At 51.8% G+C, this 27,940-nt stretch overlaps 1 protein-coding gene across 1 annotated transcript in view; it reads left to right on the top strand.

Moving 5' to 3' along the window:
- The window catches only part of CLPB (ClpB homolog, mitochondrial AAA ATPase chaperonin), a 53,085-nt gene extending 25,998 nt beyond the window's left edge, over nucleotides 1-27,087 (top strand). Inside the window, exons 6-16 of the mRNA XM_017835982.1 lie at nucleotides 6,408-6,505; nucleotides 9,202-9,316; nucleotides 16,004-16,081; nucleotides 17,251-17,306; nucleotides 19,123-19,167; nucleotides 19,928-20,089; nucleotides 21,310-21,466; nucleotides 24,371-24,444; nucleotides 24,942-25,061; nucleotides 25,510-25,614; nucleotides 26,385-27,087. Of these exons, the coding sequence (XP_017691471.1) occupies nucleotides 6,408-6,505; nucleotides 9,202-9,316; nucleotides 16,004-16,081; nucleotides 17,251-17,306; nucleotides 19,123-19,167; nucleotides 19,928-20,089; nucleotides 21,310-21,466; nucleotides 24,371-24,444; nucleotides 24,942-25,061; nucleotides 25,510-25,614; nucleotides 26,385-26,624 (1,250 nt within the window). The 3' untranslated portion in view covers nucleotides 26,625-27,087. The remainder of the gene's footprint in view (nucleotides 1-6,407; nucleotides 6,506-9,201; nucleotides 9,317-16,003; nucleotides 16,082-17,250; nucleotides 17,307-19,122; nucleotides 19,168-19,927; nucleotides 20,090-21,309; nucleotides 21,467-24,370; nucleotides 24,445-24,941; nucleotides 25,062-25,509; nucleotides 25,615-26,384) is intronic.
- Nucleotides 27,088-27,940: the final 853 nt, after the last annotated feature.

Raw genomic sequence — 27,940 nt, 5'->3', positions numbered from 1 at the left:
TCCCATCTCCCCCGCCCCGCTGTTGTTTTTTAAGGGAAGCCCCCATGCACTTGCCCCTCACCCCACGTCCCTGGCCTTTTGTGGCCCATTCAGTGACTCGCTTGACCCCTCCAGGACCTTACTGCCCTGTGGTCAGCATGTGTGTGCCCAGCAGACCGCGAGACGAAGTGGCGGCTCTGTTGTCCTTTCGGGCAGTTGTTGGTGACATTTCACAGTCCCCTGACCTGAGGTGACACCATAAATATCGGTGTTTAGGGAAGGGGTGGGTGGGCACTCACAGCCACAGAGTGCACCAGTTGCTACTGCAGGCACGATCGATTCCAGGGGCTTTGTGTTTGGCTTGGAGGAAGGCAGGCAGGGGCGCCAGCTCACTGGTGACAGGACTCTCCTCATTTTAGAGGGAGCTTTTATTATGTCAGTATTTAAATGAAATAGCCAGCATTAAAAGGTGCTGCTTTCTGCTGGCAGTGGGGTAACCCTGCTATGGAGCCAAGCCACCATCAACCACCTTTCTACATGTGGTTCTGCTCCAGAACCTGTTGCTGAAATGCAGGGAGCCAGAGGAGCTCAGACAGGCACTGGTTCGTGGGTCCAGAACAGACCAGAACCATGGAGATGCTCCGAGGGCTGGAGACCCTGTGCTCTGGGACAGGCTGAGAGAGCTCGGGGTGTTCAGCTGGAGGAGGCTCCAGGGAGATCTTAAAGCCCCTTCCAGTGCCTGAAGGGGCTCCAGGAGAGCTGGAGAGGGACTTGGGACAAGGGGTGGAGGGACAGGACAAGGCAGAATGGCTTCCCAATGCCAGAGGGCAGGGTTAGGTGGGATATTGGGAAGGAATTCTTCCCTGTGAGGGTGGGGAGGCCCTGGCACAGGTTGCCCAGAGAAGCTGTAGCTGCCCCATCTCTGGAAATGTTCAAAGCCAGGTTGGACAGGGCTTGGAGGAACCTGGGTTAGTGGCAGGTGTCCCTGCCCATGACAGAGGATGTGGAGTGAGATGGGCTTTAAGGTCCCTTCAGCCCAAACAATCCTGTGATTCTGTGATTTAGACCTAGGGACAGCACTGCTGCTGCTGACGGGTTTACCCTGCAGGTAAATGACCCTCCTCCCAGCATGGGATGCCGTTCACCTTTCACCGGCTTGTGCTGCCGTGAGCTGTGGTAACCTTTCAGTAAATTACAGTTACACTAAACAAAGCACAGAAGAGGATGCTGCAGGAACTGTGAGCACTTCCTCCTGTACACCTCTGAGAAACTGGGCACAGCAGCAAGTGTAGAAAACAGGGTTTCCCTGGTGCTTAGCAGCTCAGCTGTCATTTTTCTTGGATCTCAAATTGCTTTTCCAAGTGCTTTTCCACAGTGTGTTTGGTGTGTGTGTCCGTGCAGCAAGGGCTCGGCTGAGCTGTCACCTGCTGACGGGTGGAAGTGCTGTTTTCACACCGTTGTGTGGCAGTGCACTACTCTGCTGCTGCACATAGGTGGGTGGGGGCTTGCATTTCGTATCCTTGCCTTGTAGTAGAGCAGTTCCCTCCTTCAGAGACTGACCCATGCCTTTTGTCAGGACCTCCCCTCTCTCTATCCCACAGCAGAAACAGACACATCCCCTCCTCCCAAACCTGAGCAGGCTCTGTATGTGCTCCATTCTCCCCAGTGCTCTCGGCATCCCTGACTGCCCTGGGTTCTACTTCCCATCATCAGAAATCATCCCCTTTGCTTCCAACTCCTCCTAGAGCCAGCACACAGGCTGACCAGGCTGTTAGTGCACAGGAAATGCCTCCTGCAATACACCCTCAGTGGAATCACAAATTCACAGGGCTGGAAGGGGCCTTAAAGCTCATCTAATTCCATCCCCCTGCCCCGGGCAGGGACACCTTCCACTAGCCCAGTCTGCTCCAGGCCCTGTCCAACGTGGCCTTGAACACATTCAGGGATGGGGCAGCCACAGCTTCTCTGGGCAACCTGTACCAGGGCCTCCTCACCCTCACAGGGAAGAATTTCTTCTCATTATTCAATCTAACACTGCCCTCTGTCAGTGGGAAGCCATTCCCCCTTGCCTTGTAAGTCCATGCCCTTGTCCAAAGGCTCACTTCACCTCTCTTGGAGCCCCTCATCTCTAATGAGAGGGGAAAGAGAGAGAGGAAGGACAGAACATATATTTGTGAAAACTTACTAGCTGAAGCAGCAATAACCCAGTTATAATAATCTATATATAATAATCCAGGTTATAATAATATATAATAATGTAATCCAGATTATAATAATCCTGGACTGTATTTGCTGGTAAATTTAGCCCAGTGCATTTGCTGGTGATGCTGCACACTCCTCTCCTCAGTCCAGTGTAATTGCAGATCTTGTGAGTAGGATGAGTGGTGGTAAACGAATTACAGAGCCAGTGTTGCAGGGGGTGGGCTTTGGACATCAGAAAGCGAAAGTGCTCTTGGTGTTCTCTGGAAAAAACAGGTTCTAATTAATGCTGTCTTTTTCAGTTTTGAGTTCAGCATAATGTGTCTTGGAGCGTTTTCGGTTGCATCCCAGGTGGAAAGGGTCCATCCTTCCAGAGGGAGGGTAAAGATGTCCCTAGGGAACAACGGGCTCCCGGGTCCCCAGCAGCCGGTTACTGGTTTTAACACATCCTGAGAAGGTGACATCACGGTTTTGCTGCACTCCTGGATTGAGCAGGAGCCCAGGGGAGAACTCCTCTCTCCTTACAGCTGCCTGACAGGAGGATGCAGCCAGGTGGGTGTCGGGTTCTGCTCCCAGGCAACCAGGGACAAGACAAGAGGAAACAGCCTCAAGTTGTGCCACAGACAGTTTAGGTTGGATATTGGGAAAATTTCTTCCCAGAAAGGGTTGTCCTGCCCTGGCACAGCTGCCCAGGGCAGTGGGCGAGTCCCCACTGCTGGAGGGGTATAACAAACATGTGCATGTGTCACTTGGGGACATGGGTTAGTGGTGGCCTTGGCAGTGCTGGGGGAATGGTTGGACTCGATGTTCTCAGAGGGCTTTTCCAACCCAAAGAATTCCTTGATTCTATTCTATGACTCTGTGACTCAGGCTCTGCAAACCACACGGTGCAGAGTGAGGCTCTGCACAACCTGGGTGGCTTCCTCCCATTTTTCCTTTAGAGCAGCTAGGAAAACGTTTCACTTCCAAGCAGGTCACAGCACACAAATGCAGCCGCTGTGGCTGCAGCTGTCCCTGGGAATGCAAGTCCCAGCAGCTGGTTGGGCTGGTTTTTGGGGAGTCACAGGCGTGGTAGCTGCCCTGAGTGGTCTGTCCTGGAGGTTCGCTCCCAGGCGTTTGCTGCCCAGGCCAGCTGTCGTGCCAGAGTGCCTGACATCCACTCTCCCTCTCCATGCTCATATTTACAAGGGAATGTGATAAATTCCGTATTGATTCCTTCTGTTGCACTGTAAATTTTGCAAAAGATGATTAAATAGTGCAATAGAGTCTGCGAGCGCCGAGGCTCAATATGTTCTGGGCCGGTGTATCGACCCTCCGGCCGACCGCAGCCAGTTCCACTCCCCGCCACACCAGACCAGTAATTAAAATCCTATGAGACTGGGATTTAGAAACCAATCATATCCCAGCATCGAGGCATCCAGCATCCCACCGTGCTGAGAGCAATAAGAGTCCAAGTAGCAGCACATTTCTGTCTGTGTCAGAGCGCTTAGGAATAGTTTCCCCTTAGGGCAGGGGAGCAAATAAATCCCTCTCAAAATATTTCTGGGGACAAACGTGACAGTGACATCATGTTTGGCATGAACTTAAGAGCTCTGCACATGTGTGGGTATATGGAGAAAGGATGATGGATATCATCCTGGCGTGCTGAGGAGCAGGAGCTCTCACAATATCTGGTTGTACTGTGAAACAAGGTCCTCAAGACTCCTTGTCCCGGTGCCCAGGGCCTTCCCAAGCCATGCTCTGTCCATTCTTGGAGCAGTGTCACTCTGCTTGTCCATATGATGATGTCTGAATGCCACTGTGTGCCCCATCCTGTCTGTCTGCAGTGTGAGCCTTGTTCTGGCTGCAGTAGGCTCTGACCTGCTGCTCTTCTACCCTGGCGGGATGGAGAGACAGGAACAGGGTCCCCAGGCTGCTGAGGACACAGGGAGCATTGCTGGGATGCTCCTCCAAGTCCTCTGTGAGCCCTTGGCATCCTCCTTTTTCTCCTGCCACCTCTCCCTCCTCTGGTCACCCCCCCATCACAACAGCAGCAGAGGACCCAGGTGCCAGCGCCCGCTGCATCGCCAGCTCTATTGACAGTTATCCAGAATCTGAAGGAATTCAAGACAAATTGTTAAGAGGATGGAGTTAATAAAATTTGAAAAATTGAGGCCTGTCACTCCACTAAACTTTTTTCGATCCTGCTGACAGGAACATATTTCCCCAATGAGTGACCTTCTGCAGCTGCTGCAGCGTGGCAGCGCCGGGCGGGTGCAGAGAGGGAACCCCCACGCTATTTATCAAATATTATCAGCCAGGGCCTCCTAATATGAGCAGGGAGGGGTGGGAGGAGGCGACGGGCTCGCACAGCCCGAGGTGCTGCCCAGGTGTCCATCTCCAGCCACAGACAGCGAGTGGGAGGTGACAAATTGCCTTCTATTAAGTCTCGGAAGGTTGGCGTCCCCTCAGCCGCTGCTGCAGCCGGCCACAGGGTGGGAGAGGGCAAGGGAGGAGGTGGGGATAGGGGAGAGGGGTCAGCCAGGGCGCCAATGGGCTGGTGGCCACTCTTACCTTCTATTAGCAAGCCAAGTGACACTGTTATTTATGGCAGCATAATATTTTATTGCTGCCGGTACTCGAGGTTGGAATCGACCAGTTATAGGAGTCGGGTTCTATCAATTATTGCAGCAATTAGTCAAGTCGTCAAAGCCATTAACAGGGGGATTAGGCCAATATTGGAGAGCCATTATTGATAGATCCAGGGGAAAGCCAAACAAACCCTCCATCGGAAAGGAGAGCATGCCTAGCCTCAAGGATGTCATAATTTGGAGCAGCCAGGAACGTGCCCCCTGCTCGCTGCACAGACCTGGGTGGGTTTTGGGGAGGGGGAGGATCAGGGGAGCACTGTCTCTTTAACGGATATTGAGTGGACGGCCCCGGCAGTGGGGTTTATTACAATCTCACCTGTCTCAATCATATTCTTTATTTGGGAAGACAAGGCTTGCCATAGAAATTACTCTGTGTCGAATGTTTATGGAGCACATTTTTCATTCTGTAAGCAAATATAGATCCCTGATGCCAATGCCTAGGAATGGCTAATCTCTGCGGCTCCGCTCCCACTGACTCCCCTCACTTGTTCATCTGTTCTGATTGCTGCTCGCTGATGTTGAGCTCTCCTGGTGCTCTACACTCTCCCAAGGCACAGGAGCAGCTTGGTTTGCCTGTGCCAAGGTACTCGGCTTGCTCCCGTGGTTCCAGCAGGATCAGAGTATGGTTCAGGTTGGAAGGGACTGCCAGTGGGGTCATCTGGGCCAATCTCCCTGCACAAGGAGGAGTGAATTGCACAGGATTGCAATGCAAGGATTGGGGTGGAAGACATCCCAGACCTGCTGAGCGCAGTTATGGTCTCTTCCCCCACCAGGCTGTTTCCCAAGGCTTGATAACTGGTGGGATGATCGGTTCCTGCACTGGTTTGAGGGGTTTGAGGCTGATTTGAAAGTTCATTCTCATAACCCTTGATGTTAGGAGCTGTCATGGGATCACAGAGTGTTAGTGCTGAGCCTCTGCCTTGGAGAAAACTCCTGAGATGCTGAGAGTCAGAGATGAGTCCCAAGACTTTGCTTGCCCCTCTAGCTATTCCACAGTACCCCCCTCTCCTGATCTCACCGAGATTCCCTCCATGTGCAACCGGGACCAGTTTGGCAATGAGTGCTCTGCCACAGTCCACGTTATCTGGGATGGGGAGCTCTCTCCATGCAAGTGTGTTTCTGTGGGGTGCCCATCCAACCTCAGTCTTGGGGGGTTTTTGACTTTTTTTTTTTTAATGAAACTCTAAAGAAGGGTGTGATTTCCCCCCAGAAATGCTCCTGGGGCTCGGAGGGGCAGCTGGTCCACAGGCTCCAGCTTCAGCTCCAGCTTGCATGGGCAGCGTGTCCAATTGGAGCCGTAACGGTCCCGCGTGGCTCTCACAGGACTGGGAGTGGGTGCTTTTGTGAGACTGTATTTCCTTCTGGTGACCATGTGCTCTCTCATTCCCCCTGGCAAGCCAATTGTTAGCAGTGACAATCCCTTTTCTTCCTCCCCGGGCGCCCGTGCTTGTAACCACTGGTTGTACATTGTCCCTTTCTGATCCAGACACCCTCCAGAGCAAAGGTTAGGAGCGGAAACGGGCAGGATGTGCTTCCTGCTCCTTCTGCCCCAAGACTGAACTCTGAGCCCCTGATCTTATTCGTTTCTTGTGCCATCAGGTGCCAGCCCCCTGCAGAAGAACGAAATGGGACACACCCCCCTGGATTACGCCCGTGAAGGGGAGGTCATGAACCTTCTGAGAGCGTCAGAGGCAAAGGTGAGCCTGAGACTCCAGCCAGTTTGGGTTTCCTTTCCCACTACAAGAACAGTGTTAAAGAAGATGTATTTAACAGTTGTGGGGATGTGGCACTTGGGGACATGGGTCAGTGGTGGCCTTGACAGTGCTGGGTGAGCACTTTGACTTGATGATGTGAAAAGTCTTTTCCCACCCAAATCATTGTATGATTTTATGGTGCAGGTGATGGAGGAGCACCTTAGCACCCCTAGAGGTCCATCCTTTTCCAAAAGAGGTCTGTAAAAATTAACAACATGATGTATAAAGAAAAAAACCCCTTCTGAAGTATTTTAGCTCTGTCCTTGGCCATGCCTTTCTCTTCCAGGTTTCCATTTCTCACTCACCAGTGACCTACCCAGGTCCAATAATCCCATACTACTCTGTAACCCCTTGGCCAAAATGCAGTAAAATCCAGGGCCTGTTTTTACTGTATTTTCTGAAATTCCTGGTCAGACAACCAGGGCTGCCAATCCTTAGACTTGTGGCCTGGGATCCAGGTGTTCATGAGCACCAGTCTAAGGCAAACTTGTGGGTTTAAAAAAAGGTTAAAATGAGATTTCACTTCCCCCAACTCCACATAGAGGGTTATGTGCAGGTTAACCAACAGCTACTTTGCAAACAACCAAAAGAGACATTTTTGTCATAAAATGTGTTTAAACCAGCAACCTCATGATGTTCAGGATGGAAAAAGAAGTGAGACACAGGTGGATGCTTGGAAAGGTCCGTCCTGTTGGTGGGATGAAGTGGACACCAGCTCCAGGTTAGGAGGTCTCACACCACTGCTTCCAGAAGGGGGCCAAGGAGAGGGCAACTATGTGCTCATTCTGGCTGAAATATTCCTTAAAAATCCTTCAGAAAACACAGTTGGAGACGGGAGGATACCAGATGGGTCTGACAGAGGTAAAGAGGACCTGAATGGCAAAGACAGACTTGTAAGAACCAAGCTCAGTCCTGGGGCTGCTTCCCCTCCAATGACAGAGGGCTTCTCTCTCCCTTTTAGCCCTGGATACATGAGAGCATATTTAAATTTCTCCAGACTGTTTAGCACTGGGAACTAGCTCAAGAGCTCTCAACACCAGGCAAGTGTGCTCTAAGCCCAGGAAAAGCACACACAGAGTTCTGGGGTTTTTTTTACAGAATAAAGGAAATCAAAATAAATTAAAAATACATATGAAAACTCCTTGTTATTCTGTCACAAGGATATGTAAATAAAATCTATGGGACGTGTCCATCCCGTAATAGTTCTGCCTATTCATTCTCTAGCAGTGATTAAAATGAGCAATAAATTCTCAAAGACTCTCGGTGGAACGCGGCTGCCGGGGAGGATGAAACCCCGGGAGCACCAGATCCCCCCCAGCTCAATATTCATCACGGGCTGGCTTGGCTGTCTGGTGGTTTATATACAAGTACAATCATCTTCCTCGGGAACAGCTCCAGAGATATATTTCCTTTCTCTCTTCCAGCTATTAGTTAAGCATAAAAACCAAGGCAAGTTTCAAACTGTTTGGGGCAGGTTTCCTCACCAGCACTGGGCTCCAGAGAGCATTTACCCAGCAGACAACTCTCCCCCTCCTGCTCCTAAAGAGTTGAAGTATTTTATTCTCAACTTTTCTTCCTTAAAACAACATGTGCTGGAAGCCCAGAAACCCCCCATGCCCTGGGCTGATCCCCTGCAGTGTGGGCAGCAGGTCCCATCTCTGTTGTCCCCTCTGGACTCGTTTGAGCAGCTCCACGTCCTTCTGGTGTTGGGATCTCCAGAGCTGGAGGCAGCACTGCAGGTGGGGTCTCACCTGAGCAAAGCAGAGGGGCAGGATCTGCCCCCTCACCTTACTGCCTGCACTGCTGGGGATGCAGCAGGACTGGGTTTGTCCTCTTGCCTCTGGAAGCTCCCTGCATCATAAGACCTGCTCCCACTTGGAGATTCTGCCGGTATCCTGTCCCCGAGCATCTCCGAGATGTGCTCGTGTCCAGTGTCTCTGTAAGCTGCTCTACACACGCTCAGCCTTCAGCTCCAGAAAAATGGAAGCTTCTGGGTGGAAGCAATCCATAGGTCTCTCCATAAGAGAGCTCTGAAGGGCTCAGCTTCCTTGTGAGCTGGAGGTGGAAGGAAGCCAATGTCCCAAGAAGGAGCTTTTTCCGGGGCTGTCCTGCATGCTGCCGTGGGTTTGTCTGCAGAGCAGCAGGGTCTGGTGTCCCCAGCGTCCCCAGCAAGGCACACTGACACTCTGCCATCCCAGCAGGATCTGGTTGGAGTCTTTGAACAAGAGATGTGTGGAGTGGGAAAAACCAATCTAGGTAGAATAGTCATGGCTTTATTTCCCAAAATAAGCAGCTCCTAATGGTTAAGAGCTGATGAGCAGTGCCATTGTTCCCTCCGTGACACTAGTACAGAGGCAGAACAGGGTCTGGTTTCCCATCAGCTGCAGAGTGGGATCCCCATTCCCACTCACCCCAGCCTCCATCCCCAGCAGATCCAGAAATTTCCTCTCTCTTGGGCTGGTGCTTCCAGACAGATGCATCTGCCCTGGGATGCTGCTCCCCTGCGCTGGGAGTGGAGCTCCGGCTCTGTGTCAGAGACATGGAATGTCTCTGTGCAGGACTCTGACGCCCTGGGGTGGGGAAACTGTGTACTGACCCAGTGCTCCATACAGCCTCTCTATGTTTTCTTCCCTCCACAGTTCCAGGAGGAGCAGCGCAGGAGGGAGATAGAGGAACGGCGAAGGTTCCCGCTGGAGCAGCGGCTCAAAGAGCACATCATCGGTCAGGAGAGCGCCATAGCCACGGTGGGGGCAGGTAGGACCCTCCACATGCCACCTGCTCTGCCCTCCCACACCAGCTCCACAGGGGAGACGAGCTGTTCCCCAAAGCCATGATCTGAGGCTGCCTCCAGGCAGGTCCCCAAGGTTGGGGGGGGACTCACAGTGGCTTCCCCATCCCTGGAAGTGTTCAAAGCCAGGTTGAACAGGGCTTGGAGCAACCTGGGCTAGTGGAAGGTGTCCCTGTCCATGGCAGGGAGCTGGAACTGGATGAGCTTAAAGCTCCCTCCCAACACAAACCATTCTGTGATTCCATAAAATCAAGGCTCCAGCAGGCTGGGCTGGGTTTGTTTTGCCAGTCCCAGGCCTTTGGATCCTGTCAGTAATTCCTGAGTCATCTGTGCATCCCAGTTAATGCCTGAAAACAGGACAGCAAAATAAGAGCTGTTGAGGCCAGGGCAGAAGCACAAGGAACATGCTGTCAGAAACACAAACCCATTGCCTTGAGTTAACAAAGAGGAGCCCGTTGTGAGCTGGGAGCCAGGAAGGAGCCGGGAAGGAGGTGGGAAGGAGCCTGTGCTCCGGCAAAGACAACAGCCACCCTGTGTGTTCAGAGAGCGGCTGTGCCTGAGGGCAGCATCCCCAGCTAATTGGGGAGCTGTGATTAATGGGCAGTGCCTGTTCCTGACACAGGTGGTGTTTCTGTGCATTAACGTCCCTTCCTTTATGGAGGTTTTTCTTATTGAATTATAGGGAATGTGCTTGATACCCCCGCAGCCTCGGGATATCGGACCAAAAGGTAGCGGGAGACTCTCTGCCCCCTCCTCCCCCCTTCCCTTCTGCCCTGTTTTTGTAATTTTCTTTCCAGAAGGATGCATTTCGAGACAGGGCTCTTTCTCTCAAGCGCTTCCTCGCTATTTTTGTTACTTATTTTCTTCTCAGCTGGTTTTCCTGCCACTTTGTAGACCCTCCGTCCCTCCGCTCTGCCCTTGCCACTGCTGTGTGCTGGCGAGCAGACCTGCCACACGCCACATCCTCGGATCCACCGCGCCTGGCTGATATGTTTAATTTATAACTGCTGCCTTAATTGAATAATTGGATTTAATCCGTCACTCGGTGCATGATCCAAACAGTCTCCAGAGGAGCTTAGCCAGGAATACAAAGGGAACGTGCGCTCTGGGGTGAGCAGCGCAGGTCTGGGGCAGTGGGGATAGAATGGAATCACAGAATTATGGAATCATTTAGGTTGGAAAAGCCCTCTAAGATCGTCAAGTCCAGCTGTTATCCCAGCAGCCTCGTGCAGGGGGATGCACTGGGAATGTTGGTGGGAAGCTCACCACAGCCACGGTCCTGACAGCTTGACATGGCTGCTACAGAGGGAAAACCCTTCCCTGCTTTCTCTGTGGGATAGATCCAAGCCCTGCAGCACTCTTTCCTGCTGTGTGCAGCAGGACAGGCCTGGGAGAAGGTGGATGGTGGTTAACTGGTGGTTACTGGGCATCTCCAAGGACACAGAGTTCCTCCGAGTGCCCGACTGGGTGATGGTGGGAGGCAGCTCGGTCACCCCCCTCAGCGGGTGTAGGCATGTGGTTCATCTTAACAAAATCCCCAAAACAAATTAACAAAATTAAATATTCCATCTCCTGACGTCAGAAACAGGCAGGTTGCTGCTGCCATCCCAGGAGCTGCTGGGATGCTCCGACTGGTCCATGCAAATGAGCAGCTAAAAGGCTTGGGATTGTCTTTCCAGGCACTTCCATAAGTGACTGTGTTCTGGATCTGGTTGGGCTCATTTGCCTTTTCACTGGAAGATGCAAGGGCAGGAGGGATCAGCAGCATCTCCTCTCTGAGGTTATAAACCAAAGGAGGCATTTTTTCCAAGTATATATGTGTGTATTTTTGGAGGGTCTAATATCCTAAATGTTATGCTAGGGAAAGAATACCTCTTTTATATGGAGACACCATGTTTGCAGTCAGTGCTCACTTAGAGGTGGAGGAGTTCAAACCCACCATTTCCCACTTTCAGGGGGAATAAACCTTTAGGATTGAAACAGTCTGTTCCAGCTCTTCCTGAAGTTGAATAAGGAGGAGGGAAGGAAAAATGTTGTTTATTTTTTAGGGATTTTTGAAGAAAGGGTAGTGCAGAAAAATCTGCTTTTTAATGATAAAACATTTTGAGCAGCTATAATGTTGAGTGAGTCAACATTTCGAAGCTGTAGGAAAAGAGGTGAGCAGGAGGAATGTAACCCTGCTCTGCTCCAAGGGAAACCTGTGTTGTTTTGGACAACATAGCATCATTTATGAGGGCTGTTTTTCGGTGTGCGTTGCTGCCTGCAGGTCAGGTCAAACTTTGCAAGGACACAGCTTTGGTCTAGTTTGGGGTCCCACATCCCTGGGCCGCCCACAGCAGGGCTGAAGGAGTGCTTCCTTGGGAATGCTGTGGACCCCGGAGCAGCAGGGAAGAGCCTGGATGGAGGCGACGATCCCACGGCAGGTTTGGCCCCGGAGCCTTCACCCCGTGGTACCCCGAGCCCGGACGGGCCGAGGAGCCCCACGGAATGAATTGATTTGATAAATGGACATTTATTACACTCACAAATTGGCTGAAACCAATTTCGGTCACATCAAGTGCTGATAACTGCTGGGGTATTGATTTGTGTAAAGTAATACAGTGAATTTATCAGCTCAATAGCGGGCTGAAGGGCCTCTCAGAGACACAGGGCTGCAGTCACACCGTTACAGATGGACAAAATAAAACCAGAGCACGGCAGCCACGCCAGGAACAGCTCCAGAGAAGAAGGCCCCAGCGTCATCATCATCAGCCTCTTGTCTTGGACATTGGGGCCGAATGTCTTAATGAGATTTCAGCACATCAGTGTGACCTCCCTCCTGGTATTTATTTAATTATTTATTTATTCCTGCCGGGAGGAAGGAAGGGGACAGCTTTCCCAGAGGCAGAGCGTGGATTTCCTGTGTGGGTGACAATAAAGACCAGTCAGCGTGGCCAGCAGCTGTTTTGGGAGTGCAGACTCCAAGGAAAGGAGTGTTCCTGTGGCTTACCTAGCTGAGGTTTTTGTTCTTGGAACTGGCACTGATGTTCTGCTCTGGCCTGGGATGGGACCTTTGTTCCTCTTGCTGAACTCCACAGTGGCCAGCCTGGGAGAGCCTCCTCCAGCCGTGGCAGCAGGACCTGAGGAGTGGTGGTCCCTTCTTTGGGATCCAGAGTTTTTCAGCTCTTCCAGACCTCAAGAGTCCTGTGTGCTGGAATAGCTCATCATTTTAAATCTGCTTGTAGAAAAGGGTTAACACCTCATCACTCTGTTGATCTGACTAACCTGCTGACTGGTGGTCGTGGAATGGTTTGGGGTCGGAGGGGGCCTTAAAGTTCATCCCATTCCACCCCCCTGCCATGGGCAGGAACACCTTCCACTAGCCCAGGCTGCTCCAGGCCCTGTCCAACATAGCCTTGGACATTTCCAGGGATGGGGCAGCCACAGCTTCTCTGGACAACCTGTGCCAGGGCCTCCCCACCCTCACAGGGGAGAATTTCTTTCTAAAAACAATGCTCGGCACCTTTCAATAGGGATCACATGCTGAATCTCAAGCTCTAACTTTATGGTAGTTTTTTATGGGGTGCTTTATATCCCTGGAGTTGCTCTGAGCATTTATCCATAAACTCTGGTATCCTGCTGCAGAGGGGAGGGAAAGAAGGCAGCACTTAACCCTGCTGACTTCGGACCCCAAACGTGCTGACCCCTTGAGTGGTCACTCCATGCCCTGAAGCAGAAGTTTATTACCTTTATTACTGTTATTATCTTAGCTGAGGTGGCTGCAGGAATTATCAGAACGTGTTATTCCCCATCAGTTTTTATAAAATATCCCCACCCCGGGGTTTGACCTCCTGTTCGCTGCCGTAAAGGGCTGGGAAGGAGCACGTGCAGCACTGGGAAGGGCACACGGAGGGATGCAGCACAGACCCTCCTCTGTACCCCCCTGCCAGTGGCAGAGCATTTCCTCCTCTTCGTCCTCCTGGGGTGGCTGTGCTGGGGGGCAACATGGCCAGTGAGCAGCTGGAGGGCAGGGCGGGATTCCCACCAGGCTTTGCCCGGGATTTCAGACAGAACCACATCACCGGCTGCAGCCAGGCTGGTCTGTCGTGCTGAGGTGCCTGGGCAGGGTGAGATGGAGCCAGGCACCGGCCTGTGCTGCCTCTGGCTCTGTGCCCAGCTAATGAAGCCTTGACAGGAGTCAGGACTCATTAGCGTGGCCAAGGGGATGGGTAAAATGCATCTGATTGTGTCCGGGCATGGAATGGCAAATCCTCACAGCACTGGGGTCCACTAAATGCACAATCCTAGTGCTCAGTCCCATTTCCATGGGAGTTGGAACTGATGGTCTTTAAGATCCCTACATGCCCTGGATTTAAGGTTAATTTGGGCTTTTTTGGCTATTTGGGCAACAATGCAAACCTTCACCTTCATACTGAGCTACCACTACCTTTTGAGAAGTCCTCCTGGTTTTCCCTGCAGACTCGGCAGGGATTAGGGATTCAGTCCCACTCTCTTCCTAAGTGGCTGCAGTTGTTAATCACCCTCATTATTAAAACTGTTCTGCTTTATTTCTAGTTTGATCCTCTCACTCCAGGCCCTGGAGCACCTTAATTTTCTCTGTAGCTGAGCGAGTTCGGTGCCTTCGTGTGATGATCCTTAATGACTGTAGTCAGGTCACTCCTCACACCCCTCCTACTTAACCTCAGCTCATTGATTTGTTCTTGCAGTGAGGCTTTGCTCTTGTTTTCCTAATCCTCACTGGATCTGTCGGCTCCCACCCTGCCTGGGTCTCCTGGAATACAAACATGGGCTCCGAGGAGCTTGTTTTCATGCAGGTTTTGCAGCTCCCAATTCCCATGAGGCTTCTCCACCCAGCCATACAACCCAGCTGCTGGAGTATCTCACTGGAGCTGCTGCTGTTTAACACCTTCCCAGCATGCCCCTGCTGGCAGATCCACCTGTAGGCTGTATCATTCCGCTTCTTTTTATATGCAAAATGAAAGTATTGGTTAAATATTTTTATGTGCAAATCTTTTTATGTGCAAAATCAAACTATTTATTCAGTATTTCCCACGTCAGTTTGCCCTCTTGGCATGCCATGCCTATGATGCCTTTTCTTGGGTATCTTTTATTTTCCCCTACTCCATCAAATAAAGGGTTTTAGGGACTGACTTTGAGGTTGAATTTCAGAATTCCCCAATTTTAAATGTTACTCTCATGCTCTCCTGCCAGCTTCGGGAAGAAAACAAATCCACAGCTCCCCGTGGAGCCAGCCAATGCCTCGTTCCAGGGAGACACAGGGCTGAGGGACAGAGGCTGGGCCCAGGGTAGCAGCCAGAAGGAGATGAGGGAACTGTGGTGTGAGGGTGATAGTCACAAAGAGAAGTGCATTTTTTCTTTCTTGTCTTTATTCCTGCCTTTGCTATGGACACCACTGAAAGGCAGCAGAGGCCAAGCCTTGCCGTGGCCATCTGCAGGAGCATTCCAAGAGCTTTAATCCAAAACTGTGGTCAAGCTACAGCTATTTTGCCCTGCTACTTTCAAAATACTGTCGATTATCATTTTTTGATGTCTTGCCCTTTTCATGACCTGTTTCCCAGTGTGCCACATCTTGGGTCAGGCTGGATCCGGCAGCGCTGTGTGCCCATTGTGGGACCTTGCTGTCCTTCCTCACTCTGTACAGTGTATGTTCTCTCTCATAAAACACCTTACAACATTCCATAGGGCAGAGCTGGAATACAGGCTGAATTTAAATACTGTGGATAAAGCAGAAAGGCTGGGATGTCATTTGATCTCTCACGTTGGACCAGGAACTGATCTGATCCAGCTCAAGAACTTCTCTGCTGCAGAGCTCAGATCCAGCCAGCAGAGGATTGGGTTTGATCTTCAGGCCTCAAAAGCAGTTCCTCCTCCTCCAGCTAAGCCCAGTGCAATGGTGTTGCTGGTTTGGTGAACACTCTTACAGAGCCTGGAGCTGCTCTGGGGGACTGAAAAGCACCTTGGGGAGCTGTGGACACCCGTGGGGGTAGGAGCCATCACCCACTCTGCACAGCAGATCCATGTCTGTTGTGAGGAAGGGCTGTGCTGGTTGGACCAGGAGTTTTGGAGAGAATCAGGGCTCTTGCCTTCTGTAAAATTTTCCACTGGTGTGTCACCCAGGACGCACTTGGACGCTGCTGTCCAGGGAGGCACAGGGATAATCACCCGTCCTTTCCCAATCCTTGCACCAGTTCAAACTGTTTGTGACCTTCAACCACCTTCCTCTTCCTATTCCATGCCAGGAATAACCCATAAACCTCTCCAAACCTGCTTTTTTTCTCAGAGGAAGGTTGCACTGGGGAGCTGGCGAGGCAGCATGCCTCTCCATCCCTCCGTCCATCCATCCATCCTTGTCCCCCCTCCCTTCTGTCTCCCTGGCAACGCTGAGTGCACATCCTGGAAAACTTTATCCGAAATCTGCTCTGGGCAGCTTTCCAAATCCATGCTAACCTTATTAGGTATCTCTGGGGCCTTGGCTGGCTAATCAAATTAGAGAGCACTAATGGCAGGGAGGACTGGGAGTGGGTAGAGAGCAGTAAAACATAGTGTATACTTAGTGATAATTACACTTGCTTTGTGGCATTGATTTATATGCCTCCCCCCCTCTTTTTTGTTTTCATTGTCTTCAAATGCAGCTATTCGGAGGAAGGAAAATGGCTGGTATGATGAGGAGCACCCGCTGGTCTTTCTTTTCTTGGGATCATCTGGAATAGGTAACGTTTGGGCTGTGGTGAGGGGGACGGAGAGCCCCGAGGAGAGGGGGCGGGAGCTGCAGCAGGGCCACAGGGTCTGCATGAAATACCCGTTAAAAGCACTGCCATCCTTCCAACTTGTCACCCACTGTCCCACAGGGTGACCACAGCCAGACACCAGCACACACACGGCCACGTCCAGCCTCATGGGGAGTTATCCCAGGGGACAGTCCACCCTCCTCGTCTCAAAAAGGGGCAGCTTGAAAGTGTTATGTTAACAGCTTTCCAGTGGGAACCCCTCTATTCCAGTGGGAGTGGTGGGGTAATAGTGGAAATTTGCTGCCTGCAAACTGAATCTCTGCTGTCTTGCTCCTGTGGGCACAGATTGCTTTGGAACGACAGGATTTTATTGACACCGATAAGATTTGTCCTCCAGCACAATCAAATGCCACATGACAGCTGATCAGTTCATGAAATGATCCAAATGACTTTTAGTTGTGGCAAAAAAATCCCCAGCAAAACAGCTTTAAAGTAACTGAGCTGTGACATTTGGAACAACCTCAGGGCTTCTCCCGCCTCCGCTGCCTCCCGTGGGGCTCGGGAAGGTACCGGTGCTCCAGTGCTGGGGGGGTTAAGGGGCACAGGCAAGACCAGGCTCCTGCTGCAGAGCAGTGCCAGGCCAAGCATGAACTCCAAATGAGTTGCTATAAAACCACGATAGAAGTTTTTGATACTTCGTTGCCCTGCTTACAGCAGGTCTGAAGGCTCAGGGATGTAAATTGTTGGCTCTTCCACTCTAATGGCTTTCCATGGGGTGTTTCTTTCCCTTCCTTTCTTTCTCATCTTTCTTTCTTCCTTCCTTCCTTCCTTCTTTCCTTCCTTTCTTTCTTTTTCTCCACATCTTTTTGTGGGAAAAAATCAAGAGCTCTGCGCCCATCCTTTGAGAATGAATTAAAGCTGAAGCAGCCAGTGTGGAGATGCCACTTTCCTAATGCACCCCTTCACCCTACCGAGGCCAGGAACCCCAGGAGAGTGAGCCCAGAGATAAAACAGCAGCACCTGCTTCCCAAGAAAAGCAAATGTATTGGTTGCAGGGAGTTCCAGCCCTGGTGCTAGCAGAGCTGATGGACAGGACAGAGGATGGACAGACTTGGTTTAATGCGAATCTTTTCTTTCCATCTCTGGAACAGGTAAAACAGAGCTGGCCAAGCAAACAGCCAAGTACATCCACAAGGACGTCAAAAAGGTAATGGCTCATCCCAGCTTCTGTGCTGTCAGTAAAGGGCCAGGGGCAGCTCATGGGGGGGCTCCTTGTCTGGCTCTGCTGCCCTGCGAAGGGGCTTCTGCTGCGCTGAAAGTGACCCGTGAAGGTCATGGAGCATCTCTTTGGCCTCTTCTGGACTTGCTCCAGCAGCTCCACATCCTTCTGATGTTGGGATCCCAGAGCTGGAGGCAGCACTGCAGGTGGGGTCTCACCAGAGCAGAGCAGAGGGGGAGAAACCCCACCTCGCCCTACTGCCCGTGCTGTGGGATCAGCCCAGGACATGAGTGTCCCTGTCTATGTCACCAGTATATTTAAATGGTAAAAATTCAAATGGATCTGACAATACTTGTGCTCCCCGTTGGATCTTGCTCTCATTTTGACATCCTGTGTTGTGAACATATTTTTTTTCCTCTGTTACTAATATGACTGTAAATTGTTGGAAGGGTACAGTTCTAGAAATCTGTTTTCCACGTCCCCACCTCTACCACTTGTCACATCATGTTGGTATGGACTGTGGCAATGGGACACTGATTTCCTGCTCAGGATTTTAAATGATGAAATGTCTGGTATCCAGAAGCTGTTTGAGTGATTTAGCTCATTACCCAGTGGACAGTTTTGGGGGAAGATGGGTTGGAATTATTTCACAGAGGTGGTGGCTTTGCAGGAGGATACTTTTGCGGTTGTCTGAGTTTTTAAGGCACAAAGCACTTGAAGTTGAGTTCCCCAATTCCATTGCAATCTTCCATTCCATTCCATTCCATTCCATTCTTTCTATTCTTTTCCATTCCATTCAAATTAATTCCATTCCAATCTTCTGTTCCCCTCCCTTCCATTTCAATCTTCCATTCTGTTCTATTCTGTTCTATTCTGTTCCATTCCATTCTGTCCTATTCCATTCCATTCCATCCCAATCTTCTGTTCCAGTCCCTTCCATTCTTTTCTTTCTATTCCATTCTTTCTATTCCATTTGTTGTGGTTTAAACTCAGCTGGAAATCAAACCCCACTCAGCTGCTTACCTTTTCCCACACCCTCCAGTGAGAGGGGGACGAAAAGCAGAGATTCCAACTTGACCAAAGATCAGCTTACTTGAAAACACCAATGAGACAAGAAACGAGCAGTAACAGGAACAATATTAATTGAAGTGTTCCAAGCCAGGTTGGATGGGGCTTGGTGCCACCTGGTCTAGTGGAAGGTGTCCCTACTCATGGCAGGGAGGTTGGAATGGGATGGTCCTGACAGTCTCTTCCAACCTAAAGCATTCTGTGATTTTCCCAAGTAGCAAGTGACAGGACTAGAGAAAATGGCCTCAAGTTGCACCATGGGAGATTTAGGTTGGATATTGGGAAAATTTCTTCCCTGAAAGGGGTCTCTCCCTTTCCCCTTCCCCTTCTCTTTCTCTTTCTCCTTCCCCTTCTCCTTCCCCTTCCCCTTCCTCTTCCCTTCCCTTCCCTTTCCTTCCCTTCTAGGAGCTGGATTACAGCTCCAAGACCAGGACATTCAGTACCTGCAGTGAATCATCAGCTTTTCAAATGCAAAATGGAAAATTTGGTGGGAGCTGTAAATTCTTTAACAATATTCTTTGTTTTCAGATGATCACCCACAAGCCAAGTTCACCTCAGCTGTATGATTTTCACTGGATTTTTGTAGAGGGGTGTTGTTGCATTCTTCTTGTGATTGATTTCTGAAAAGCTGAATCACAGGAATATCCATTTTGTGTGGAAAGTTTCAGCCCCATCAGTTTTGCTCCGGCTCTGGCAGCGAGCAGATTGATCAAATCTCATCTTAAGTCTCTTGCAGGGTTTCATCAGACTGGACATGTCAGAGTTCCAGGAGAGGCACGAGGTCAGTAAATGGGCCCAGGGTGTGTGGGGGGGTCAGCTTTGAGTTTAATCCAGAAAAAATGGGCATTTTGGAGTATCAGAGGGGAAGCATGACAGAGTCACAGGAACTGGATGAGCTTCAAGGTCCCTTCCAACCCAAACCATTCCATTATGCTGTGATAACATACTGTGACTGGATAACCCACAGACCTGGGTTGCTGTAAGATGCACCAAGCTGTGTGTCAAAAATTGTCATTTTTGCCAAAACATTTCTGTTGTCAGAAATATTCTTCTGTATAACTTTCTAAATTTTTAAACCTGGTTTAAAAAAACACCGTGTCAAGAAGTGGTGGCATAGGAAAATTATTTTACTTGTGGCCTCTTCCCAAGCTTTGATCCTTCACCAGAGCCACCTGCCACTCATAATCCTTTGAATTCTTGCTCTTAAAAAGGCTAAAGGGGATGAAAACAGGTCTTGGACATCTGAGACGAGTTTCTCAGACCCTGCATAGCCAAGCAGGGATGGGGTCTTCCCTCCTGCCCATTCCTGCTCCTTGAATTGTACTGGTTCAAGCTCTGGGCAGTGTGATTGCACAATCTTTATTTTGCTTAATTGTTGCTTATTAAGCTGATTTTGGGATACCTGGGGTGCGATAGGTGTCACAAAGAATACAGAACTTGATTTATCAGCAGCAAAGAGCAGTGGCTGCCTGCCAAGCTACCAGGAGGGCTTCATTCCCAGTGTCCATGGATCAACCTTCTCTCTTGTTCCTTCCTCCCAGGTGGCAAAGTTCATCGGCTCACCACCCGGCTACGTGGGCCATGAAGAGGGTGGGCAGCTCACCAAAAAGCTGAGGCAGTGCCCAAATGCTGTGGTCCTCTTTGACGAGGTGGACAAAGCCCACCCAGATGTGCTCACCATCATGCTGCAGCTGTTTGATGAGGTAAAGCTGCATTTCGGGGTTCGAGTCGGTGCAAGGGAGGTGCAGGAGGTGACAGTGAGGGGTGCGAGGGATGACGGGTGGAGGAGTCAGAGAGTCATCGAATCACAGGATGGTTTGGGTTGGAAGGGGCCTTAAAAGTTCACCCTGTTCTATCCCCCTGCCACGGGCAGGGACACCTTCCACTAGCCCAGGCTGCTCCAAGCCCCGTCCAACCTGGCCTTGGACACTTGCAGGGATGGAGCAGCCACAGCTTCTCTGGGCAACCTGTGCCAGGGCCTCCCCACCCTCACAGGGAAGAATNGGTTCGAGTCGGTGCAAGGGAGGTGCAGGAGGTGACAGTGAGGGGTGCGAGGGATGACGGGTGGAGGAGTCAGAGAGTCATCGAATCACAGGATGCTTTGGGTTGGAAGGGGCCTTAAAGTTCACCCTGTTCTATCCCCCTGCCACGGGCAGGGACACCTTCCACTAGCCCAGGCTGCTCCAAGCCTCGTCCAACCTGGCCTTGGACACTTGCAGGGATGGAGCAGCCACAGCTTCTCTGGGCACCCTGTGCCACCACCCTCACAGGGAAGAATTCCTTCCCAATATCCCATCTAATCCTACCCTCTGGCAGTTTGAAGCCATTCCCCCTTGTCCTGTCCCTCCAGGCCCTTTTCCAAAGTCCTTCTCCAGCTCTCTGGTTGATTTTGAAGGTCCTGGTCTGTTCTCAGAGGCCACCAAATTCCAGAGCAACATGCTGGAAGGTTTTGGAGGATTTTTTTGTTTTTCTTTTAAGAATTAATAACATCATTTTTCTTGCATAGATCATCGCAGCAGCAGCTCAATGTGAAATCAATTCCTGTACCAGGCACTTGACAGGGCAATAACCCAAATGTTAATCTCAAGCACCCGACAAGGATTTGTGTCATTGTGCTGGATCTCTGCTACTGGAGACGGATCGAGGAAAGAAACAGCCTGGGGAGATGCTGCTTTTTTCCTTATTCTCCTCTCTTTTTTATTTTATTAATCAAGAGCACCAGTACTTTGGAAGAGATCCTGGATCGGTCTGGAGGGCTGAGGGGTGATGCCACCATGGTGCTGGGCAGCTGTGGTTTGCCAGGCAGTCCCACAGGGATGAGGGACACTGGGGAAAGACAAGACCCCTGTTCTTTTTCCTGGGGTTTTGGCCGTGTCCTGTGGCACCTGCTGAGGCTGCTCACGTCGTGTCACTGTTGTTGCAGGGCAGGCTGACAGATGGGAAGGGGAAGACCATTGACTGCAAGGATGCCATCTTCATCATGACCTCCAACGTGGCCAGCGAGGAGATCGCACAGCACGCTCTGCAGCTCCGGCAGGAGGCCATGGAGATGAGCAAGAAAAGGATCGTGGAAAACTTAGGTGCTGGAATTTCAGTGTCCTTCTCCAAATCCCTAAACAATCTCCCTCCTTCCTAATATGACTTCGTTTGACACCACTTTGAGCATCACTTTTCAGGGGGCACACCCAGACCCTTCAGTCTCTCTCCACTGGTCCCCGCTGGTCCACATGACTTGGGAATGCTCCTCTGGCAGGAAGTCATGGAATCACAGAGTGGTTTGGGTTGGTAGGGACTTCAAAGCTCATCTCGTTCCAACCCCCTGCTGTGGGCAAACACCTTCCACTAGACCAAGTTGCTCCAAGCCCCATCCAACCTGGCCTGAAACACTTCCAGAGAAGTGAGCACAGGATAAGGAAGGCTGAGAGGTTGGACAGAGCCTTCTCCGAAGGTGTGATCTCCCTCTGAGGGATGGAATCTCAAATAATGAGGATTTCAGAGCACATGGATTGGATCTTGATGGTCTTTAAGTTCCCTCTCAACCCAAACCCTTCTGGGATTCCATGATTCCCCTTATCTCCTCACACTTCCCTTTCTTTCAGGACCTTTCCAAACACTTCCCGGAAAAGGCTGTGTCTGGTTCATGTTAAAGAGGAAGAGTTTTGTTTCCTCACAGTCCTTCCCAAAAGGACTGAGCTTAATCAATTTTACTTCCCTGTGAAATGGGAGCCCTGGCCCCACACATTAGGCTCCTGGAGAAAAATTTCCCAAAATGTGAATTAGGTAATAAAAGGGGAATTAAGGAGAGCAAGGGAGGCCTCTGAGATTGGAACTGAACAACTCAATGTGCAACCTCCAGTGCCTTTGCTGATGACCCCAAGGGTGGAGAGATGGATGGTGATTCCAGCACCTGGACCATGCCTTCTAGCCAGTGTTTGTCACACGGAGCAGAGGGAAGGCCAGTCCCCAGCAGTTGCTGCCATGCCTGTGGATAACCAGGCAGCCCTGGATGGTGGCTGTATCCCTTCTTTTCTTATCAGCCTTAGAAAACTTACAATTTATGATCTTAAGAGTCTGGACACCACATCTTCCTCGGGGTATCCGTCAGCCTGTGCCAGCACAGATACACCATATTCCTGCATCAGTTCTACAGGAGCAGGAAAAAACGTTGGATTTTGGCATCAGATCTATTTTCCAGCTCCTTTCTCCTTGTCTCTTCCTTTTCCTTTGGAGAAGTGGCTTCCGACACTGACTTAATTCAGAATCTTTAAACTTCAGTCAGGCTGGGGAAAGGACAAAGCACATCGGCAACTGAACTTTCCAGACTAACATTTGAAAATGCCAAATGTTTCTCTGCTCAATGAGAAGAGCATTGAATTTTAATTTCTGGGACTGTACAGCTGCAGCAGGGGTGGAGCTGGGAAAGGCTTTTGGGCAGAGCAGCTGCCCTCAGTTGGGTTTCAAGAAGCTCCTGCCCATTTCCCGGGCTCTCAGCGTGGAAATGCAATGGCAGGAGGTCACTCTAAGTGCCTGATGGGCAGATAAATGGAAAGATAAAGGGAAGGAGCTGCTTCCCCAGCAGCTCCACATCCACCAGCGGCAGCAGCAGATACTACACGTGGGAAATGTGAATGCTGGTGGCAGCACTGGCTCCTCTGCCTTCCCCAGCTCTCCTCTGCCAGAACACTGGCATGGGCCTGATGGCATCCCTGCCCATGGCAGAGGAGTTGGAACTGGATGAGGGGATTCCAGAGTGCCCTGCACTACTTTGAGCATTAGGGAGGACCCCCTAACTCCCTACAACTGCCTGAACTGAGGTTGTAGCCAAGTGGGCATCAGTCTCTTATCCCAGGTAACAAGTGTTAGGACAAGAGAAAATGGTCTCAATTTGTGCCAGGCGAGGTTTAGGTTGGATATTGGGAAAATTTCTTCCTTGAAAGGGTTGTCCAGCTCTGGCACAGCTGCCCAGTGCAGTGATGGGGTCATGAGTCCTGGAGGGATTTAAAAAGCCATGTAGATGTGGCACTTGGGAACGTGGTTTAGTGGGGGGCTTGGCAGTGCTGGGGGAATGACTGGACTCGATGGTCTCAGAGGGCTTTTCCAATCCAAACAGTTCCATGGTTCTGTGTCAGCACTGGATTTGGTCCAGTGGAGCCTGAGAGCCCCTCCTGCCACTGCTGGTGAGGGGCAGTGATCTGCATCGAGACTGCAAAGCTGGAATGGGCTCCCAGCACCCAGCGTGGGTCTCTCTCCTCTCCCCTGCCCTGCATGTCGGGATCCCATCCAGAGCACAGGGATCTCCCTGGGAGCATCCTGGTGCTGAGCAGCACACGGAGCTGTAGGGGTGCAGAATGAGTGAAGCTGTGCCAAGAACTGGGGTGATGAAGACAAAGAGGAAGGTGGCCTTGAAAGGCAGACAGGTGACCCTGCAGCCGAGTATCCGGAGTGGCTGAGAGCCAGGATTCAGGAGCAGCCAGACCCTGGCTCCATCTGCAGTCAGCAGAGGGAAGTAGAGGTCGGCCAGAGCGGTGCCACAGACACCCTGAACAAGAGTTTGGTGTTTGCTGGGGAGACCAGGGACTGCTCTGTGCTGGCAGAGCAGCCCCAGGGGGTCAGTGTGCTCTGTGTATCACATCATCAGTGGCCATGGAGCCTGAGTGGGCATTCCAGCTGCCCAAAACCTCCAGGAGCAGCTCCTGGACTCATGGGGCTGGAGCAGAGGCAGAGCCAGGGCTCTTCAATTGAGGGAGCCATGTCAGCACAGGGTGTTCCCCTGGGGCACCACATGACACCCAGAACTGCTGTCCACAGTGCCAAATGCAGGAACACTCCACTGCCAAACCAAACTGCTGGCACATGTGGAGGTCCCAGGTCTGTCCTGCAGCAACCCCCAGGCCCCCCTCCCCCTCAATTCCAGCTTGTCCAGACAGAGAGGAAGCCTCTGTCCCACTGTCCCCACTGACACCTCCTGTCCCCCTCTCTTCCAGAGGATGTCCAGATGGCTGACAAGATCACCATCTCCAAGCAGTTCAAGGAGAAGGTTATTCGCCCCATTTTGAAGGTATGGATGGTGTTTTCATGGCTCGTGTTTCACGTGTCCTGAGTTTTGGTCCCAGTTTCCTTCCCTGAGATACCCATGTTCCTCTCCCAGCTGTGAGAGAAGGGGTGTGGCTTCACTAAAAGTGATGGAGGGACCTTTCAGCAAGGTCAGAGCCCAGCAAAAATAAATTACAGCTTCTTCTTGGAGCAGAGCCACGATGTGGGATGGGAAAGGGACATGGGACGGGAAGTACTGGGGTGCAGTTTGGGGGTTCTCTGTTCTCCCAAGGTCAGGAAAACCTGACTGCAGCAGCATCCCCGTGACCTTCAGTTTCTTTAAGATGTTTCTGAAGCACCTCAGGGTGCTGTCCAGCTCCATGGCATGGGATCACATGGATGCTGGGAGCTGTGGGAGGTCGGGTGATCCCCAGGGAGCTCACTCTGCAGTGCCACTGTTACTGCTGTCCTCATCGGGGTCACCAGCCCTGTCCCTGCTGACCTCCCCCCTTGTCCCTGCAGGCTCACTTCAGACGGGATGAATTCCTGGGGAGGATCAATGAAATTGTCTATTTTCTTCCTTTTTGCCACTCGGAGCTCATCCAGCTGGTCAACAAGGAGCTCAGCTTTTGGGCCAGAAAGGTACAAACCCATCAGTGGCTTTAGAGGGGACTTTTCAAAATAACTCTGGAGGAAATCAATGCAGAGGCTCTGCCCTGGGATGAACACAATGATGTGTCTCTTTACCATCATCTTGCATCCTGTTGAACGTGGGGTGCTGGGGAGGGTCAGGACCTCTGGGGGCAGCAGGGACGGTTCCTCCTGGGCTGGGGTAGGGGTGAGCTCTGAGCCACCTTCAGAAATGTCATCTGTCTGATTGGTCTTTGCGTATCTGAGCTCTCCAGGGGCTAAATGGGATTTGAGTGACCCTTTGCTGCTGTGGGCCTGGCCTGTTGGAGCTCTGCCCTTCCCTGGGACTCTCAGCACCCCACCACGGCATCCCCACTGCTCAAGGAGTGAGTGGGGTGCCAGGCTTGCTGGGAGGCATCCGTAACTCCTCCTCCTCTTCCTCCTCTTCCTCCCCTGGCAGGCCAAGGCGAGGCACAACATCACTCTGCTGTGGGACAGGGAGGTCATGGACGTGCTGGCCGACGGCTACAACCTGCACTACGGCGCCCGCTCCATCAAACACGAGGTGAGGGAGGGGGCACTTGGGGGGAGTCCTCAGTGTCACGTCCAGCCCCACTGCCCAGGGGGAGCCAGGAGGGTTGGAAAGACATCAAAAGAGACTTGGATCTCCTGGAGCAAGTCCAGAGAATGTCACGGAGATGCTCCTTGGGCTGGAGCCCCTCTGCTCTGGAGCCAGGCTGGGAGAGCTGGGGGGTTCAGCCTGGAGAAGAGAAGGATCCAGGGAGACCTGAGAGCCCCTTCCAGTACCTAAAGGGGCTCCAGGAGAGCTGGAGAGGGACTGGGGACAAGGGATGGAGGGGCAGGGCAAAGGGGAATGGCTTCAAACTGACAGTAGATTTAGACTGAGTATTGAGAAGGAATTTTTGGCTGTGAGGGTGGGGAGGCCCTGGCACAGGTTGCCCAGAGAAGCTGTGGCTGCTCCATCCCTGGAAGTGTCCAAGGCCAGGTTGGATGGGGCTTGGAGCAGCCTGGGATAGTGGGAGGTGTCCCTGCCCAGGGCAGTGGTGGGGTGAAATGGGATGAGCTTTAAAAAGTCCTTTCCAATCCAAACCATTCCATGATTCCATGATTGTGTGGATCTCATCCTCCTCATCCCAGGAGAGATGTCTGTGGTCTCAGGGAGGAAGCAGCACAGCCACACTCCAGAGACAGGGAATAAGTGGGATGGAGGAGGAGGTTCCATGATCCTGCGCTGCCCGAGGGCGGATGGAGCTGCTTGGTTCCATGAGAGGCTTCCCACAGGGTTTTCCTATCAGGATCTGGTCTGTCCCTCAGGTGGAGCGTCGCGTGGTGAACCAGCTGGCAGCCGCCTACGAGCAGGACCTGCTGCCACACGGCTGCACTCTCAGGATCACCGTGGAGGACTCAGACAAGCAGCTGCTGAAAAGCACAGAGAGCACAGAAAAATCCAAGGTGCCAACCCTGCGGCTGGAGATCGTGGAGAAGGACAGCAAGTCCCGAAAACTGGAGATCCAGGCACCGCTGAACCCCGAAAACATCACTTACTTCTTGTAGGCAGCACTGGGCACTCCCGGCGGCAATAAAATACCCCAAGAGTCAGAGTGAGCGGTGTCAGAAAGGGCAGAGCCACGGTCCTGCCACCACCAGGCACGGGCACGGACATGGACACGGGCACAGACACAGACATGGGCAGGAGCTGCCCCAGGGTGGGCACCAAGGGCTCTCTGGGGGTGCAGCTGTGGGTGATGAGGTGCCCTGGTGCCATTCAGGGATGGGTCGGTGGAGGGTCCTGAGGTGTCACGGGGTGTTGGAGCTTTTTAAGGAAGGGGGAAGCGATTGTGGACCATGCAGGAGCCGGGATGGATTTGTCATTCTCATGGGAGGGGGCTCGCTGGGATAGCTGGGCTGGCAAGGTGGGCACAGGGACCGAGTGTGAGTGTAAAAGCCACCAGGCTCCTGCTCTGTATCGTCCCCACTTCTCTTTATTTGTGGCAATAAACATGCCATGCACATCCGACCCTCTGCGTCCCCAGAAAGAGCGGCCGTGGGGATCTCCCATCCCCATCCCAGGGGACTCCTGTGTCTCCTGCTCATCACCAGAAGCCAGGAACGTCACTGGGAGCTGGGAACACAGCTGTGAGCTGGGACCATCACTGTCACATCTCCTCAGCCCAACCAGGTGACATCCTGGTGCAAAATCCTTGCTGAATCTTTTTCTCCCGACCTTGCTCCAGGAAGTATTTAATATCTTGGGTGTAACTCAGCTGTCCAAACACAGAGCCCCCCCAAGGAGCTCCTCCAGGGACCTCCTTGTGATGGCATAGGGGATATGATCACCACCAGAGCTACCCCAGCCATGGATTTTGAGGAGTAGAACATGAAATACAGATGGAAATTGAATCCCCCCAGGATTTCCAAGCCCCAAATCACTATCCCTTGGGATGGGGACAGGGACGGATTGGAGGTGGCAGCGAGCTGCCAGGGTCCCCATTGCACTGTGAACCCCTGCCCCTGTGTTCCCATGGGTTTGGTGCTGGTGCTCATTTTCCAGGGATACAAAGAGGTTTGGTGGGGGCTGCTTTGAGTCCCCTTCCCATCCCAGCAGCCTTTTCCTGGCTTAATCCTGAGGACTGGAGCAGGATCCCATCCCTGGAGGGTTTGGGAGCATCACCAAGCTCTGCTGGAGCCTCCCAAAGTCAGGTTCACTCCCAGAGGTGCACATGGGTGTGCACTGAGGTGTGCACGGGTGTGCCTGTGTGTGCACGGGAGCACACGGGGGTGTGTGAGTGTGCACTGACACTGCATGTGTGTGAGTGTGCACTGACATTGACAGTGTGTGTGTGTGCACTGACATTGACACTGCCTGTGTG

The sequence above is a fragment of the Lepidothrix coronata genome, unplaced genomic scaffold (genome assembly GCF_001604755.1).
Source record: "Lepidothrix coronata isolate B3197 unplaced genomic scaffold, Lepidothrix_coronata-1.0 Scaffold268, whole genome shotgun sequence".
In the NCBI taxonomy this organism is placed as follows: domain Eukaryota; kingdom Metazoa; phylum Chordata; class Aves; order Passeriformes; family Pipridae; genus Lepidothrix; species Lepidothrix coronata.
This window is presented reverse-complemented; position numbering and strand designations above follow the sequence as displayed.